Source organism: Amphibalanus amphitrite, unplaced genomic scaffold, assembly GCF_019059575.1.
Source record: "Amphibalanus amphitrite isolate SeventyFive unplaced genomic scaffold, NRLGWU_Aamphi_draft 000270F_arrow, whole genome shotgun sequence".
Classification (NCBI taxonomy): Eukaryota; Metazoa; Arthropoda; class Thecostraca; order Balanomorpha; family Balanidae; genus Amphibalanus; species Amphibalanus amphitrite.
Window position 1 is genome coordinate 359,463 of NW_024881765.1, and position 18,457 is coordinate 377,919.

The following is an 18,457-nucleotide window of genomic DNA, read 5'->3' on the forward strand; positions in this document are numbered from 1 at the left end:
GTGATAGCATATGACGTCAAATACGAACCACTTATTTGACAGCAGGTAATCATTAACAGTAGAAGCTGGTATGTACAGAACACGTTATTATTTCAGCAAATGTCACTTGGACGCCAGAATGACTTGCAAAAATCTAGTGCTGAGAAACTAACTCGTTTTGGAGTCGTTTCAAGCCAGGTGCCTAGTCATTTACTCAATACTCATGCAACCAGCAACTGACGCACCAATAATAAATATTAAATATTAAAAAAAAAATCGTCAATTAGTACGAAGTGTTCAAAACTCGGTGGTTAAAAGGTGCTCAGCTTTACCGAATAAGATAAGATATATGTAAGACACCTCAGTCTTCAGATACAGCCTCCGGTCTTACTGCATGTCTGTATTCCTGTGTTCTCAGCTTGACCGAACACACAACACACAACCAGCCGCGCCTCCGGCCGCGCTCCACACACACACCCAAGGCTATAGAACTCCAGGTAAGGACACCAGCCGTTTGACCTTGAACGCCGCCGGCCGGCCGATGACGTCATTGGAGGCAAGCCGGCTCGGCGGACACACAAGGCGAATCCATAACGGAGGGGCGTTGGAACGTTGCGGGAGCCGGGGAGATATTTTAATGTGGTTGTATACCACCATTGTTATGTTTATTGATCTACAGACTGCATTCTTTTAAACCTCGATGCACTCTAGGCCTGGATGGTTCGTACATTCGTGGAACGATCACCCCGTCCGAAGTCCGTGGTCGTCGGTCGAAGCTGTCATAGTATTAAAGACACTAAGACGGGTGCAATAACGGCGATCCGATCTCGTCTCTGGCGAATCTAGAGGGGTCGTAAGGACCCAGGCCGAATCTGACCGTCTATTTTTAGGGAAACGGGGTGGGTGAATTGACAACCGATGGCTTAAGAGATAATGAGAAGAGATCCCGTCGTCGATTGTTGTTTGACAGACAACACATGTTGTACTGGACGTATGACCATCAGAGGTAATGCCTGAACGTAGGCAAGCATGTGGCTGGTGCCGTGGCGAGTCGTGCTCTAAGCCGGATGAAGCCGTTCCAGTGTTTGGGATTCGCAACTTGGGATTCCACACAACGACGGGCTGGGAAGTTCCCTGATGTGGAGCCGTCTCCCCCAAACACTTAGATCGGCCAAGGATAGCGATGTATTTGAAACAGCATGAGCAAGCTATGTAGTGAACACAACGATGAAACCATAGTTCGTTTTGGCAAAGTTAAGGACAGTACAAAGCAGTGAGAAAACGTATATCAGAGCGAGAGATACTTTCTAGAAGAGTGCGTGAATGCCCACACGACGATGAACATTATGATACATACACAAGAACATACATTTCTAAAACATTAATAAATCGGACATAGAAGATGAACAAGTGGAGCAGAGCCATCTGGCGGATATCGCTGAACCTGCGCCTCGCGTCAGCTGCGACAGCAGCGCCACGTTGAGGTCGACGGTGGCGCCGCCCCGCGTCGGAGCGCTTGCCAGTCGCCAGCGGCGGTAGTGCCGCGCCGCGTCGGAGAACGTGCGGCGGTGCACTACATCACCCTCCCCCTAGAGACGGCACTGCGAACGTGACGTTAAGAAAACGCGTTGGTGGCCGTACAGCACGGCCGGAGCGGGTCGTCCGTAGGCACGGCGGTGGGGGCGCGGGCGGAGGCGGCGGCTGTAGCGGCAGGTCGCCACGCGGTGGCGGAAGCGGCGGCCTCGGTGCGCGAGGCACTGGCAGGAGGAGCTCTGGGCCGGAGGCCGGTGTTGCCGAGTCGGCGGAACGCGCCGTGTCTTGGACCGCAGACGGCGATGCTGTCGGAGTTGGAGCAGGTGGGGGCCGTTCCAAGTGCGCCGGTTTGACTCGGTCGATGGAGATAACGTCGGAACGACCGCCTCGGTCCACAGTGACCGTCTTCGCCGATCTGTGTAGCACCTTGTATGGTCCGTCATAACGCGGGGCAAGCGGCGGCTTCACTGCGTCGTGGCGCACGAACACGTGCGAGGCGTGGTCCAGCGCGCGCGGCACGTACGACGGCGCGCTTGGTGCTGGTCGTGGTGCCGTCGGGCGCAGTGCCGCCATGGTGCGCTGAAGCTCGGCGGCGAATGATTCCGGCGTAGGAGGCGCGGTGGCGGACGGGGTGATGAGTTCACCAGGTAGGCGTAGAGGTGCTCCGTACACCAGCTCGGCAGTGCTGCAGCCCAGGTCTTGTTTGAGCGCCGAGCGGATTCCGAGCAGCGCCAAAGGAAGAGCCTCCGTCCAGCGGGCGGGCGCGGCGGCGCGCAGCGCGGCCTTAAGCTGCCGGTGCAGGCGCTCCACCATCCCGTTGGCCTGGGGGTGGTACGCGGTGGTCCGGCGCCGCGCGCAGCCCAGGAGAGTGGACAGCTCAGCCCAGAGCGCCGACTCGAATTGGCTGCCCCGGTCGGTGATGATCTCGTCCGGGACGCCGAACCGAGAGATCCAGCCGGAGATCAGCGCCCGGGCGACCTCTCGCGCCGTGATGCCACGCAGCGGGATCGCCTCCGGCCAGCGACTGTACCGGTCCACCACCGTCAGAAGATACGAGTAGCCCTCAGACGGCGGCAGCGGGCCGACCAGGTCGGCGTGCACTTGTCGAAACCTGTCGGCAGGTGGCGGGAACGAGGCGGGCGGCGCTGTCGTGTGCCGGTGGACTTTGGTGCGCTGGCACGGGACGCAGGTGCGCGCCCAGAGTGCGGCGTCCTTCTTCACCGACGGCCACACGAAACGCCGCGTGACCAGGTCGACGGTGGCGCGCACTCCCGGGTGGGCCAGATCGTGCACGTGCCGGAAGTAGGCGCGCCGGAGCGGTGCCGGGATCCACGGCCGCGGTACACCCTGGGACTCGTCGATGACCAGCGTGCGGCCGCTGGGGAGCCGGGCGTCTCTGAGTTTGAGCCCGTGCTCTGTCGAGCGGAAGCGCGCCAGCTCTTCGTCCTCTTGCTGGCAGGCTGCGAGCTCGTCGAAGTCGTCGACTGGCGGGCACGGTGCTGAGAGCATCGCCACTGTTCGACTCAGAGCGTCCGCAGCTGCGTTTTCTTTCCCAGGCACGTGCCTGATGTCGGTGGTGAACTGGGAGATGAAGTCCAGGTGCCGGATCTCCCTCGGCGAGTAGCTGGCTGACCCGGACGAGACTGCCGACACGAGGGCCTTGTGGTCGGTGAAGATGGCGAACTGGCGGCCTTCCAGAGTGTGCCGGAAGTGCTTGACCGCCAGATACGCCCCGAGCAGTTCGCGGCCGAAGGTGCTGTAGCGTGTCTCTGCTGGTTGGAGTGACTTCGAGAAGAAAGCCAGCGGCGTCCAGGTCCCGTGCGAGTGTTGCTGCAGGACAGCGCCGACGCCGGTGTCAGAGGCATCGACCTGCAGACTCAGCGCTGCGCCGGGAGTGGGGTGCGCGAGCTGCGTGGCCTGAGCCAGGGCAGCCTTCACGCGTTGGAAGGCGTCCTCAGCGGTTGGCGTCCACTCCACCGGCGCCGCGCGTTTGCGTTTCTGGTCCAGCAGGTGGTGAAGCGGTCGGAGGAGGCCGGCAGCACCAGGCAGGAACCGGTGATAGTAGGTCACCAGGCCGATGAACCTGCGCAGTTGGCGTTGCGTGGTCGGCTGCGGAAACTCCTGGACTGCGGCGACCTTCTCCGGCAGCGGGGCGATGCCGTCCGGGGACACATCGTGACCGAGGAAGCTGATACGGTTGACGCCCAGCACGCACTTCTTTGGGTTGATCGTGACGCCGAACTTGTCGAGACGTTCCAGTACCTGACGGAGGTGACGGCGGTGCTGCTCGACGGACGTGCTGGCGATGAGGATGTCGTCGATGTACACGTAGCAGCACGTCAGCCCGCGCATCACCTCGTCCATGAAGCGCTGGAATGTCTGACTGGCGTTGCGAAGACCGAAGCTCATCCGCTGCATCTCGAATAGCCCGAACGGTGTGACGATGGCCGTCTTCGGGATGTCAGCGGGTTCGACCGGGATCTGATGGTACGCGCGGACGAGGTCGATCTTCGAGAAGATGGTACAGCCGTGCAGGTTCGCGGAGAAGTCCTGCAGGAACGGTATGGGATACCGGTCCGGGACGGTGGCGGCGTTCAGGGCGCGGTAGTCGCCGCACGGGCGCCACTGTCCGGGCTCCTTCTTGGGCTCCATGTGGAGGGGCGACGCCCAGCTGCTCTTGGATGGGCGGGCGACCCCGAGTCTGATCAGCTTGTCGAACTCCTGACGGGCGATGCGGAGTCGGTCGGGTGGCAAACGCCGAGGGTGCCCCACACGAGGAGGTCCACGTGTCACGATGTGGTGAGTGACGTTATGGCGCACGGGCAGGAGTTGCGCAGATGTGGCCGTCACTCGAGGGAACTCTCTAAACAAGTCTGCGAGAGTGGGCGCCGCGCACATGCGCACACCGACGGAGCCGATGTCGGCTCGGGTTCCCACGGCGCACGTCGTGCCGTGTTCAGCCTGGAGGAGCTGACGGCGCATGTCCACCAGCAGACGATGATGGGCGAGAAAGTCCGCTCCCAAGATCGGCATCGATACGTCAGCGACCATGAATGTCCACGGGTAGTCCACTGTTCCGAAACGCACCGAAGTCGAAATAACGCCATGGAGCTTGATCTCTGTGCCGTTGGCTGCTTCCAGTCGAGGCGCGTCGGGCTGCTGCACGGTGGTGCCGTCGGCCACGACTCGTGGTGGGACGACACTCACCTGTGCGCCGGTGTCGACAAGGAACCGCCAGTTCCGGGCAAGGTCGGTGACATAGAAGAGGGGCGCCAGTGTTGGCCGGCCCGTCTCCGCTGGCGCTAGCGCGGACAGGCGGGCTAGTTTCCCGACCAGGAGCACGGCGGTCTGCAGCGGTGGGCCTCCGCGCCGTACTTCTGGTGGTACCAGCAGTACCCTTCATCAGGAGTCACCGATGCCGGTTGAGAACTGCCAGACGAGGCAGGTGCGGGTCGGCGCGGACGGGAGCGGGAGCGGCCACGCCGAGGAGCGTCGGCACCGCCCCGCTGGAACACGGCCTCGATGCGTGCTACCGCAGCGGTGAGGGCGGTGACGGCAGCGGCCATGCCGGAATTACCGCACCCGCAGGCGGCGGGCGGTCCGGCGGCCGCCACCGCGCTGGCCGGCGGGGCGAGCGTGACCCCAGGGCCGGCCGGCGGGCCACAGGCGGCAGCGACGCCGGCCGTCGGCGTGCAAACAGCAGTCACGGCGGCACCGCCAGAGGCCTCCTGGAATCGGTCGGCCGCGCTGGCCAGGTCGTCAATACCAGTGTCCTCCGGCAGCAGCGCGAGGGCGGCGCGGGTCGTCGGCGGCAGGCGCTGCAGGAACAGCGTCCTGAGAAGGCCGAGGTCGTGGCCCGCGCTGCCCAGCATGTGCTGCATGCTGCGCAACAGCTGCGTGGGCCTCCTGTCGCCCAGCTGGTGGTCGCGGAGGAGTGCCTCGAGGCGTGAGGCGCGCGACTGGGCCAGGCGCGTGCTCAGGGCCCCTTTTAGTTCTGAGAACGAGCCGGTCTCGGCTGTTATCACGTCTCGAACTCGTGAAGCGACATGCACAGGCAGGTTGGCCACCAGCAGCCGGAACTTGTCGTGGTCATCCGTGATGCCGGCGACGGCGAAGGCACACTCGACCTGCACCAGCCAGAGCTCGGCTTCTTCAGGTGCGTAGGCTGGCAGCCGGAACGACGCGAATGGCCGCGTCGGCGCGTCCTGGGCGGCACTCTCCGGCTCGGTGGGTGACGGCATAGTCACTATATACAGCAAACACTAACACTAGAGGCACACTGAAAGACTGTCGGTAATCACTAGGCGCTCGCCGCGCTCACTGCGCTGCACTGCGTTGGCGCTCGCTGCGCTGCACTGCGTTGGGCGCTCGTTGCGCTGCACTGCGTTGGCGCTCGCTGCGCTGCACTGCGTTAGGCGCTCGTTGCGCTGAGGCTAGGCCACGTCACCAGCGCACTATTCACCACGTCACCAGCGCACTATTCACTGTTCGCGGCAGCGGAAGCCGGGTGAAGGTCACCCATTCTTGCCGAGGCGATGGGGAGGCCAGGTCAAAGATGACCTCTTCTTGCCGAGGCGGAGACGATGACTTCTTGAGCTACCGATCACGTCGGGGTCACCATTTGTGGCTGGTGCCGTGGCGAGTCGTGCTCTAAGCCGGATGAAGCCGTTCCAGTGTTTGGGATTCGCAACTTGGGATTCCACACAACGACGGGCTGGGAAGTTCCCTGATGTGGAGCCGTCTCCCCCAAACACTTAGATCGGCCAAGGATAGCGATGTATTTGAAACAGCATGAGCAAGCTATGTAGTGAACACAACGATGAAACCATAGTTCGTTTTGGCAAAGTTAAGGACAGTACAAAGCAGTGAGAAAACGTATATCAGAGCGAGAGATACTTTCTAGAAGAGTGCGTGAATGCCCACACGACGATGAACATTATGATACATACACAAGAACATACATTTCTAAAACATTAATAAATCGGACATAGAAGATGAACAAGTGGAGCAGAGCCATCTGGCGGATATCGCTGAACCTGCGCCTCGCGTCAGCTGCGACAGCAGCGCCACGTTGAGGTCGACGGTGGCGCCGCCCCGCGTCGGAGCGCTTGCCAGTCGCCAGCGGCGGTAGTGCCGCGCCGCGTCGGAGAACGTGCGGCGGTGCACTACATCACCCTCCCCCTAGAGACGGCACTGCGAACGTGACGTTAAGAAAACGCGTTGGTGGCCGTACAGCACGGCCGGAGCGGGTCGTCCGTAGGCACGGCGGTGGGGGCGCGGGCGGAGGCGGCGGCTGTAGCGGCAGGTCGCCACGCGGTGGCGGAAGCGGCGGCCTCGGTGCGCGAGGCACTGGCAGGAGGAGCTCTGGGCCGGAGGCCGGTGTTGCCGAGTCGGCGGAACGCGCCGTGTCTTGGACCGCAGACGGCGATGCTGTCGGAGTTGGAGCAGGTGGGGGCCGTTCCAAGTGCGCCGGTTTGACTCGGTCGATGGAGATAACGTCGGAACGACCGCCTCGGTCCACAGTGACCGTCTTCGCCGATCTGTGTAGCACCTTGTATGGTCCGTCATAACGCGGGGCAAGCGGCGGCTTCACTGCGTCGTGGCGCACGAACACGTGCGAGGCGTGGTCCAGCGCGCGCGGCACGTACGACGGCGCGCTTGGTGCTGGTCGTGGTGCCGTCGGGCGCAGTGCCGCCATGGTGCGCTGAAGCTCGGCGGCGAATGATTCCGGCGTAGGAGGCGCGGTGGCGGACGGGGTGATGAGTTCACCAGGTAGGCGTAGAGGTGCTCCGTACACCAGCTCGGCAGTGCTGCAGCCCAGGTCTTGTTTGAGCGCCGAGCGGATTCCGAGCAGCGCCAAAGGAAGAGCCTCCGTCCAGCGGGCGGGCGCGGCGGCGCGCAGCGCGGCCTTAAGCTGCCGGTGCAGGCGCTCCACCATCCCGTTGGCCTGGGGGTGGTACGCGGTGGTCGGTTGCCCCACTCCGAGCTTGACTAAAACCATTTTCAAACCCCACCAGAAACCGATGGTAAGGTGAATTTAAATCCAATAACTCATCTCTGTCTGCCCGCCTAAATATGTATACAACACATGGTACGGCACCCGGCCCTGTCTGAGCTATGAGCCGATCGCGATATTTTCGGCTTTCCCCAACCCAAGCTCGATTAGGAACGTTCTCCTTCCCCACCCAATTGCTGATGTCAATTCAAATTCAATACCTCATCTCTGTCGGCCCGACCATAACCCATTCATTGCACACCGTTCAGCGCCCCGCCCCGCCAGAAGTATCCTAGCGCGCTGAGCAGTTGCCTCCAGCCGCGTCATCGCGAGGCCCCGCGCGGCCCATAAATTAATACATTGCGCGAATAGCCGTGTCGCCCCCCTGCACACACCCTCTGCCCAGCGCTCTGCTCTGCTCTGCTCGCGCGCCGACGCGCGACCGCTTCCCGCCACAGCCGGGAACACGATTTAGCCGTGCATCCTTCACGGCTCTCGGCCACTAAATAATATTATACCTACTTACACTCCTCCCCTCCTATTGAACAATATGCCAACGACAGTCACAACAAACGCTTAATCAAAAGACCAGTGAGCAGGGTCGAACCGTTTCGGGGGGCGTACCTCACGCCCGAAACGGGTGACAGTTCGCGGCCGCTGATCCACATCCCGCGGCGGCTCGGCATCGAACGGCGGCGGCGGGGATGGCGGCGGAACATGTGGTATGTACCTCCGGCCGATGCGGCACAGCGTCATGGAGCGGTACAGGGTCAGGTGGCGGCACACAGTCAGGTCGCATCTCGGGCAGACGCGGCATCGGCACGTGCGGCAAAACAACAGGTTGCGGTACATAGCGGCCAGCTGTGACACCTTGGGGCGGAAATACAATTGGCACCCCACCCATACTAGGCACACTATGGGGCCGGGCAATGGGCGTTCCCGGCACATCTCGCCAGAGAGACAACCCATGCGCTCTTGTCGCGGTCCTGTGCCCCTCACTCACAGCCGGCGGGCGCTCCACTGTGTTGTCCGGCTTCAAGCGGTTGTGGTGCACCACCAGACTGCGCCGCTTTCCCTCCTCGCGCACTCGATAGTTCACTGGTCCACATTGTTCTATGATCTCAGCCGCACGCCAAGGCCTCACAAACTTATGATATTCACCGCGCTTCGGTACATTGCGAAACAAGAACACTTTGTCACCCGGGCGATACGACCACTCGTTCATTCTGCGCTCATACAAAGCTTTGTTGCGGTCATGGGACAGCTGATCGCGCTTAACCACATCCTTAAAAGTAAGTCGGAGTGTCTCTCTCAAATCGTCTATGTACTGGGGGAAGGTTGGGGCCCGATCCACAACCGGCCGATCACCCAGCGAGGCTTCCGCCGGCAGGCGGGGCTCTCGCCCAAACATCAAGGCGAACACGGCTCTCGGCCACTAAATAATATTATACCTACTGACATATATAATAAGATAAGACCAGTATAACGCCTTATGGGGCGACTAACGGAGCGAGCGAGAGGGTGGGCCTTGCACGTGCGAAATTGCGAGGGGGTACCTCCAACTGACTTGTGTACGGCACCCTACTAACCGGTCTCTAGCGATTTGCCAAATTTGAGCACAATCGGCCCAGCCGTTCTCGAGATCTGGGAGCGGCACCCTGCACGTGCGCACGTGCAAAATGGGTCCCGACTGACTTTTGCACGGCACCCTACTAACCGGTCCCTAACTGTGTACCAAATTTGAGCGCAATCGGTCCAGCCGTTCTCGAGATCTGGAAACGACCCCTGCACGTGCGCACGTGCAGCAGCACCCCAACTCTGGCACATGGATATGCAGTGCCTAGTGGGTGCCTACCTACATGCCAACTTTCAGCGCAATCGGCCAAGTAGTTACCGAAATATTGCAACAATTGCAAAACTGACACCTCTTCGTTTTGCACGTGGCACGTGCATAAGGGGTCACTCACATGCATCGGGAATAGTCCAATACTTGGTAGAAGGAATGAAGCTACCCTATAAAAATTACCGCGTGTAAATCGGTCAAGTGGTTGCTGAGATATAAGCCTCGCAAAAGCGTCCGCACGGCCGGCCGGCCGGCCGGCCGCTCATACTCAGAAATTTCCGTTATTCTACGTAAGACTCCGCTCGCTTCGCTCGCTCCGTAATTAAGAACCAGTATAACGCCTTATGGGGCGACTAACGGAGCGAGCGAGAGGGTGGGCCTTGCACGTGCGAAATTTCGAGGGGGTACCTCCAACTGACTTGTGCACGGCACCCTACTAACCGGTCTCTAGCGATGTGCCAAATTTGAGCACAATCGGCCCAGCCGTTCTCGAGATCTGGAAGCGGCACCCTGCACGTGCGCACGTGCAAAATGGGTCCCAACTGACTTGTGCACGGCACCCTACTAACTGGTCCTTAACCGTGTACTAAATTTGAGCGCCATCGGTCCAGCCGTTCTCGAGATCTGGAATCGACCCCTGCACGTGCGCACGTGCAGCAGCACCCCAACTCTGGCACATGGATATGCAGTGCCTAGTGGGTGCCAACCTACATGCCAACTTTCAGCATAATCGGCCCAGTAGTTACCGAGATATTGCAACAATTACAAAACTGACACCTCTTCGTTTTGCACGTGGCACGTGCATAAGGGGTCACCCACATGCATCGGGAATAGTCCAATACTTGGTAGAAGGAATGAAGCTACCCTACAAAAATTACCGCATGTAAATCGGTCAAGTGGTTGCTGAGATATAAGCCTCGCAAAAGCGTCCGCACGGCCGGCCGGCCGCTCATGCTCAGAAATTTCCGTTAATCTAAGGAAAGACTACGCTCGCTTCGCTCGCTCCGTAATAAGACCAGTATAACGCCTTTTGGGGCGACTAACGGAGCGAGCGAGAGGGTGGGCCTTGCACGTGCGAAATTGCGAGGGGGTACCTCCAACTGACTTGTGCACGGCACCCTACTAACCGGTCTCTAGCGATGTGCCAAATTTGAGCACAATCGGCCCAGCCGTTCTCGAGATCTGGAAGCGGCACCCTGCACGTGCGCACGTGCAAAATGGGGCCCAACTGACTTTTGCACGGCACCCTACTAACCGGTCCCTAACCATGTGCCAAATTTGAGCGCCATCGGTCCAGCCGTTCTCGAGATCTGGAATCGACCCCTGCACGTGCGCACGTGCAGCAGCGCCCCAATTCTGGCACATGGATATGCAGTGGCTAGTGGGTGCCTACCTACATGCCAACTTTCAGCGCAATCGGCCAAGTAGTTACCGAGATATTGCAACAATTACAAAACGGACACCTCTTCGTTTTGCACGTGGCACGTGCATAAGGGGTCGCCCACATGCATCGGGAATAGTCCAATACTTGGTAGAAGGAATGAAGCTATCCTACAAAAATTACCGCATGTAAATCGGTCAACTGGTTGCTGAGATATAAGCCTCGCAAAAGCGTGACCACGGCCGGCGGCCGCTCATACTCAGAAATTTCCGTTAATCTAAGGAAAGACTACGCTCGCTTCGCTCGCTCCGTAATAAGGAGAGTTTGAGTTTTGATTAGGTGAATAGTGATGCTTGATGTACGGCTGGAACGGATTCTGATGCATATTTACGTCTGGACAACGAGTTGCGGGGAAAAGTGCTGATTTTGTTGCAGTTTTAGGAGCCGGTGATTAGGCTGGATTTTTGGGTTACTTTTTCGTTCCGATTCATGTATTTCATAGTGTTTGGCTTTTGAATATTTTAGTTCTTTCAGATAAATATTACTTGCCCTACAACTTTTGTAAAAACGTTTCATTTTTTATAAGCCGACGTTCAGAGTCCTAAAAATACATAGATATAAAGACTAGATAGGGCACCCCCATGTCGGGAGCGACTCGCGAATACGTAGCAGCGGCCGCCATGTTGGTGAGGGCGAGAATCTGCGGCGCTGTGTAAACACTATGGGAGGAGGGGGGTGTTTGGGACAGATTTTGCGGTATTTTTCGACCGAAAAGTGTTAATCTTTTTTACCTATGGCATTCTTTGGAATGAGTAGATTGTGAAACAAGGGCAGAAACATGTGTATTTATAGTAATGTAATTACATCAGCCCTAGACATATAGCCCTGAAGACGCTGATAAAGGATATGCGGCACCGAAGGTAGATGCAATTGGCATGCTAATTTAAGATAAAATTCGTTTCCCATTATGGCTACCATACTTTATATCTATGTATGCAGTATGCAATGGACAATGATCGACAATAAGTGCAATTTTAGCCCTCACCCGTTCGTAGTTTGTCAGCGTCTTACGAGTAGGGGAAGCCAGGGTGAACGGAGTGAACTCCAGCCGTTCGCCCCTCGACGGAGCAAGAACGGAAAAAAATAGGTATGCTGTCCGCGATGTGAGTAAACCAGTGATACCAAATTTCAGGGTACTAGGTCAACGGGTGAACTCAGAGGTCAGGTCAAACACTGGAAATCGAACCAGTAAAGTCACTGGAGTTTGAGATCTTTCGCTATAAAATCGACCAAAACGCGTGAACTGTCGGCGAAATGGGTTACATCATTCCCAATCAACCTCATCTCGAAATCTAGCGAACCGGGTCACATAAGGTCATACAAGGTCAGCGACCTTAGATGACCTCGGATGGCCTTGACACATGGCGGGTCATGTGAAGTGTATTTATGGGCGCCGATCTCGAATCCCGTGTCAATCTTACTTTAAAAAATGATTTGCGGGCACAAATCCGCAAACATAATTAAGAATTACGAATAAAATGAGCAAGATGCTCCGAAAACTGCCCATATGAAGCGCAGCCTTGACCTCGAGGCAAATGCACGTTATCTAGACATCAACACTAAAAAAAACGCATGTAAAATGCATAAACATGCACTAGAAGGCAAGGAAATTCACCCGGATGCGGCAAATCGCAAAATCCGCTTATTTTAGCCGAACATGACCTGACCCGAGCTCCGATGACCCATTCCTCACTTTGAATCAATCCGCGCCCCCTACAGGCACCGACATCGCCCTTGCAGACAGCACCGACGATAGTCGCACAGGCACGTGGCGAGCTAGTGTAACTGTAGCCGCGCCTTCAGCCACGAACACCAGTTTGTGCCGGATCAGCCAGCCACGGAGCAGAGACGGCCGGCAACGAATCGGCAATTAACAGTGCTACATATCGACACGGTCACAAGAGGCGAGGCGTTAACCCAGCGCCCACTGCATTGGTCGCCAGTGGACCCACTCAGTCACTAAGCAATCATCGACAAAATACGTCTTTTATCGGCCAGACATTGATCTGTTCATTAATATGAAGTGTCCATCCAAATCCACGCTATCCGCCACACAGCAGCTATCGACGGTAGATACCCACTCCAGCGGCAGCTGGCCGCCACTCACTGACACCGGCTAGAGACAGCTGACCGCTGAAATCACCAACACTTCGGCAGGGTATGAGCGGGTCTCAGTCAGATCCCAGGCATGTAACCCGTCCCCACCTTAGCTCATCTGGCAGAGATGATGAAGAGGTGGTAAAGCTGTGTCATGTCGTCCGGCTGGATGTCGCTCACCAGGGCCTCCTGACAGGTGCTACAGCTGACAGAGTCGAGCGCCTTCTTCACCACGAACCCTGCGATGTAGGTGACGATGTTGCCCACCAGACGACAGCCCAGGCTGGAAGTCGTGCTCCGTGATGATGTGGAGTGCCGTGGCACCGTTGTCTGAGGTGGTGGAGGCCGAGGTAGTAAGGCTGGCTCCCCGTCCGCTGGTCGTGTGACCGACTGCCAGGATGCTGGTCGGGTCGAGGGCTGCCACTTTCCCTGTGCTGCCGGGCCGGACGCCGCAGCGGTGGAGCAGGTGCCGGAATATCCCGCAGAACTGTGCGGCACTGGGGTTGTTCCAGCCACCTGGAAGGTTCGATTAGTATCAATAAAATATGGCTAATAGTGTTTAGTGTTAACATACGCCAGGCACAATTGTGTTGTATTTGTTGTTAACACATTGTTGACACACACGCACACGCACACACACACGCACACACACACACACATGTTGGCAATGGTAAAGCAGTCTCCGGGCATTTGGTAATAATTTTTTGCACTTATTCTGGTTTCAGTGACTGATGGGCCTTTACCCACGCATGACTGGAGGGCGGGGCTCTACAGAGCCCCTCTCCTGTTTTCTGCAATAAAATATTTACATTTATATATTGAAAAAATTGAAATATATATTTGTTGCAATATTTCTAAACCACTAGACGTGTCAATACGAAACTTGCAGTACCTTCGGCTGCATCAATCTGAAACATTTTATAGAAATAAAAATTGTGTAGCTACCATAGGTCGGCCGTAAATGACGTCAGAGTGATCAGTGAAGTCATATTCTGCCAATTTTGATGCAAGAAATTGAACTACAGCAATCGCTCTCGGTGACAGATAACCTGTAACAATATAAAAAATCAAGAGTCTGTAGCTTTTACTTGCCAATGCAGGGTGATCTCTCGACTCTTGAGCCTCATCCCTGGTTTGTCAGCAATCAAATCCTGCACATCTATTTGGCATCTTGATTCTTGAGAGACTGAGAGGCAAATTTCAATTTCAAAAGATACTAGTCTTTAAAGCTGAAACATATTAACAGTTAGTCAGATCAAAACAAGGCCTGTAGCATACAAGTGTAGGATACTGGATTTGCACACAGTACACACTACAAAATACACATAGCAAACAGTGAGATTACAGTCATGGAAAAGCATCAGGTTTTTAAAATAATAGTTTACACAGACTTAAATACAAGAATTTAAATGAGCTTCAAATAAAATGAGAAGTGGAGTGAAGTACCTAACAAATAAGGGTATCCATAAATCTGGTGCCACCGTCGGCACATATAAGGTTGGTAGGTTGTAGGTGGGTAGGTTGTAGGTATGGAGGTTGTATGTAGGTTGAGGTTTGTAGGTTGTAGGTTAGTTAGGTTAGTAGGTAAGGTTAGGTCAAGTAAGATTATGATTTTTATCTTCCTTGGACTTCATATTTACTTGTTAGCACTTAGCATTGATGGTAACGCCAGATTTACTAATACCCTATTTACTGATACTGATAACAGGTGAGCCAAAAGAGCATGAAGTGTAGTTTAAGCTTTACAATGTGAAAACTAATTAGGTAATGACAATCTGAGTTTAGGTGCTCCAACTAACGCACATTTTTACGTCACCCCTGTGCTGTTCATTATTGGGATCAAATGTGCGACACGGTTCACTGGTGCAGATATCACGACGTCTGGCATTTTCACTATCTATCAGCTCTGGTTGAGGGTGAGCGTGGTATGCCACTGCACTCTGAACCCAGAACGGATAAGAGCCCCCGAGGCATCTGGCATAGTGCATGGATTTTTCGTTTGGCACTGAACTACTATTTAACACAAACTGATGACATTAAGTAAAGTACTTATTTAAAACCTAAAATCATAAAACCTTCTTACTTCATAAATATTGTCCATTGAAGGCAACAGTAGAAAGTGAGCAGGCAAAGCAAGTGTAGGTGATGAGTCTGCTTTCCGCTGCCAATGTTCTGGTACCTATCTAGGTAAGCTTTCTGTCAAAAATCATATGACTGATGCTCTATCCATGCAAGAATAATTAAAGGATTGTGGTGTGCACAAAAAAAAACATGGGAACTGAATTAAATCTAAAACAGGCATGCCAAGCAAATCTACCTTTGGTGCCGCCTATTCTTCATCAGCGTCAACAGTGCAACATGTCTAAGGCTAACGTAGCCAAATTACAATAGATAAGCATATTTCAGCACTTGTTCCACAATCTACACATTCCAAAGAATGCCGTGAGCAAAAAAGATTAGCACTTTTCGGTCGAAAAATACCACAAAATCAGTCTCAAATACCCCCCTCCTCCCGTAGTGTTTACACAGCGCCGCAGATTCCCGCCCTCACAAACATGGCGGCCAGTCGCACGCACTAAAACACTGCCAATGTCCCATCTAGTCTTTTATATCTATGTAAAAATACATCAGCACTACAATCATTGTAAACAAACAAATGGAGCACCACTGCATATTTACGTTGCTGATGCTGATGCTGATGAGGTGGTCGGGCTGTGACCTTTGCATCGGTAGCCCTATAAACACAGGTCGGGTGGGAGGGCTTCAGTGGGATAAGCTTAGGATGGTTCACCCGCCTCTGTCACCAGTTTTCTTCTCAGCCTCCAGAGCCGGTAGAGTCCGTCCTTGTTGTGCTCCATCTCTTCTCTGTCATCGTTGAAGAGGAATGCCTTTAGTACCTCGTTGGGTTTTCCTACGTGCGGTCTCAGAAGAGCTAGGATTCGTAGTCTTTCTTCTGTTAGCTTGGTACAACGAGTTGCGTTGGAGAGGCCGGAAATAGTGGCGATTTCAGGACCGCAAGAATGGACCGTCATTGGAATGATTCTTTTTTAAACCGTTGACTGTTTTTGCCCGGAATTTAATAGTTACTACAAAATATTTTGTAATTACGTTTTTACCAAGAATGAATGGCATCAGGGCTAAATTTTTACTTCTATTGCATTTTGTCAAGAAGCATATAGTGCTGTTATATTGCAGTTTTAGCGCGTTTGTTACAAAATATGAAGCGAATAAGTGTCAGTGTAATTCATCAGTGTCAGAGGGGAAGCTATGCTATTTGCTCTTGTCCATCCACTAAAATTTATTAAATATTTTGCTTTGTGTATTCGAAAAGGAGAGGGAACTATTTCATTTGTGCCTTCATGTCAGAATTGAAGGTGGATCATTAAATTTTCAACGCAGTTTACAAACAAGCATTTGGTCTCTCATATATAAGCAGTGGCTAAGAAAAGGTTGATCAATCCTGAAGTTCAGTCATCGTACCTCAACTTGGCAGCAAGATCCCCCAAGGACAGAGGATATATTGTATACATGTCCTGTAAATCAAAACAAACAAGCATTTGGTCTTTCTCGTATATAAGCAGTGGCTAAGAAAAGGTTGATCAATCCTGAAGTTAAGTCATCGTACCTCAACTTGGCAGCAAGATCCCCCAAGGACAGAAGATGTATTGTATACCTGTCCTGTTAATCAAAACATTTTTGTGCCTGCAAAGGCTTAACTTATCTGTGGTGTGTTCGGAGTTAGGCCATATGGCCGTTTTTGTTGTACCGTAAAATGGGGTGTTAAGGGACAGTTTTGAGGTGTTTTGTTATATAACTCAAGAAGGGTTGGAGATAGAAGCATCAACTTGTCAGCATTTTATGTGGAATTTGGTGCTTTACATGCCTGCTACATTAAAGTTTTAAAAATATATACATGCATATTATTTCTTATTATTTTTCATCACTGTCCCTTAGCACCCCAATGTGGGGTGTTAAGGGACACCAATATTACTCCAAGAAATTGTCATCAAATGCCCACAATTGGGGTGTGAAAGGGCGCACAATTTATTTATTGAAACGTTTTGCATATTCTGTCACAAAACAAGTCGGGTTCATTCACCACTAATGGCCTTTTTAACCAATTACATGTAATGCAGTTTACGCTTCGGGAAAATGTGCTAATTATAAGGTAAACAGAACCAAAAAGTACCCTGTCATCAACAAAAACCCATTTTGAAGCTAGTCATTTGTCATTATTTGTTGTTTTCCATGCCTACTGAAAGAAACCTTAATAAAATTATATTTAGATATTATTTTCTATTTTTTCTTCACTGTCCCTTAGCACCCCACATCCACCTCAAAATATGCATGTGTCTGGAAAAAAGGAAGAGGATGTTGAATGAAAGGGTGGATTTGTATAAGTTTTTCAGGAAACATGTGCAATACATGTGACAATACACCTATGCATTCATTTTACCTGTACACCTACTAGTTTATGTGGTACACACAGAGTTTTGGAGATGTCTCAATTTTGTGAAAATATAGCATGATTTTCAAAACCATTTTTGAACCAAATCACTTGCATGAAAAACCATGCCATTTTGTCCTATAGTCAAGAACAAAACAGTGTCAACTACCACACTCAAGTTTTTATTTAACATTCTCAAATAAGGAATTTAACATGACTCAAAGTTTTTCCCACGCAACTGTCCCTTATCACCCCACTGTCCCTTAACACCCCATTTTACGGTATGTTTGTGTGGAGATTGAATATAACTGTGACCCTGTGCTTGTATACTTACTATGGTCAAACAGGGAACAGCACATTCACATAACATGCTCACCTAGCACCTAACTCATAGCTGTACCCTGCAGGATCAGTACTTGTTCATGTCTTGAGCATTAACGAAGCACTAAAGTAGCTTAGTAATCATTTCCCACATTTTCTGAGCATCTAACATGACATACAGCAGTGCAGAGCAGCTTCAGAGAAGAAACACTTTAAATGCACAGACTCACACCAGCCACCCAACGAGCCAGTTCCTCAGTTGACTGTTTCCCTGGATGCAGCTTGGCAATGTGAGCTAACTTTTGGCAAGTTGAAGGTTAGCAGGTAAGATTGAGTTAGGGTGAGTACCTACCTATAACTGGGTGCTACTGCTATGCAGGTCTTGGGTAGGCTGCAAATATGTGTGATGATTGAGGTTAGGTCAGCTGTCAGGTTAGTCAGGAGTATGCTCATTGCTCAGGTCACATTTTTATGGACACTTGGCAAATTAAAAAACTAACAATCTAATCTAAGCTAACCCGACTAAACATACACAACTACTGACTATAGGAACTAAGCACCTACCTACTTGTGCCTACATCTCATACCATGTCAAAGTAGAGTTCCTTGGTGGAAGATTACCCTCAGTACTTTTTATCCCAGCCCTGTGAAGAAAACTAATACTTCTAAGCTCTGAGTCACTGCTGGCCATCCACAGGAAGAAACGCTGAGACTGAAAGCTTTGCCATTGTATATTGGACCAATAATGACTATCACGAATGACTATGAACACATTATATGATCACATCGTTGCATGGATTG

The 18,457-nt window shown here is 53.2% G+C and overlaps 2 protein-coding genes and 1 long non-coding RNA gene across 3 annotated transcripts; all 3 read right to left on the reverse strand.

The window, feature by feature from the left end:
* Window positions 1–4,832: 4,832 nt before the first annotated feature.
* LOC122386993 lies at window positions 4,833–5,753 on the reverse strand. The gene has a single exon (XM_043376771.1). It carries the CDS (start codon window positions 5,751–5,753, stop codon window positions 4,833–4,835), a length of 921 nt encoding a protein of 306 aa, XP_043232706.1.
* A 940-nt stretch (window positions 5,754–6,693) lies between these two features.
* On the reverse strand, window positions 6,694–8,359 carry LOC122386994. The gene is made up of 3 exons (XM_043376772.1): window positions 8,132–8,359; window positions 7,106–7,459; window positions 6,694–6,705 (listed from the first exon to the last, which is right to left on the reverse strand). Exons 1-3 carry the CDS (start codon window positions 8,357–8,359, stop codon window positions 6,694–6,696), a joined length of 594 nt encoding a protein of 197 aa, XP_043232707.1.
* Window positions 8,360–12,157: 3,798 nt separating this feature from the next.
* LOC122387011 lies at window positions 12,158–13,933 on the reverse strand. Its single transcript, XR_006257475.1, has 2 exons — window positions 13,834–13,933; window positions 12,158–13,404 (listed from the first exon to the last, which is right to left on the reverse strand). It is a non-coding gene; the product is annotated as an uncharacterized LOC122387011 (long non-coding RNA).
* Window positions 13,934–18,457: the final 4,524 nt, after the last annotated feature.

Coding starts and splice junctions, on each gene's coding strand:
- LOC122386994 (XM_043376772.1), bottom strand. CDS start 8,359: ATGTACCGCAACCTGTTGTTTTGCCGCACGTGCCGATGCCGCGTCTGC. Junction 7,460..8,131: donor TCACCCGTTTCGGGCGTGAG/GTACGCCCCCCG, acceptor TACCACCCCCAG/GCCAACGGGATGGTGGAGCG.
- LOC122386993 (XM_043376771.1), bottom strand. CDS start 5,753: ATGCCGTCACCCACCGAGCCGGAGAGTGCCGCCCAGGACGCGCCGACG.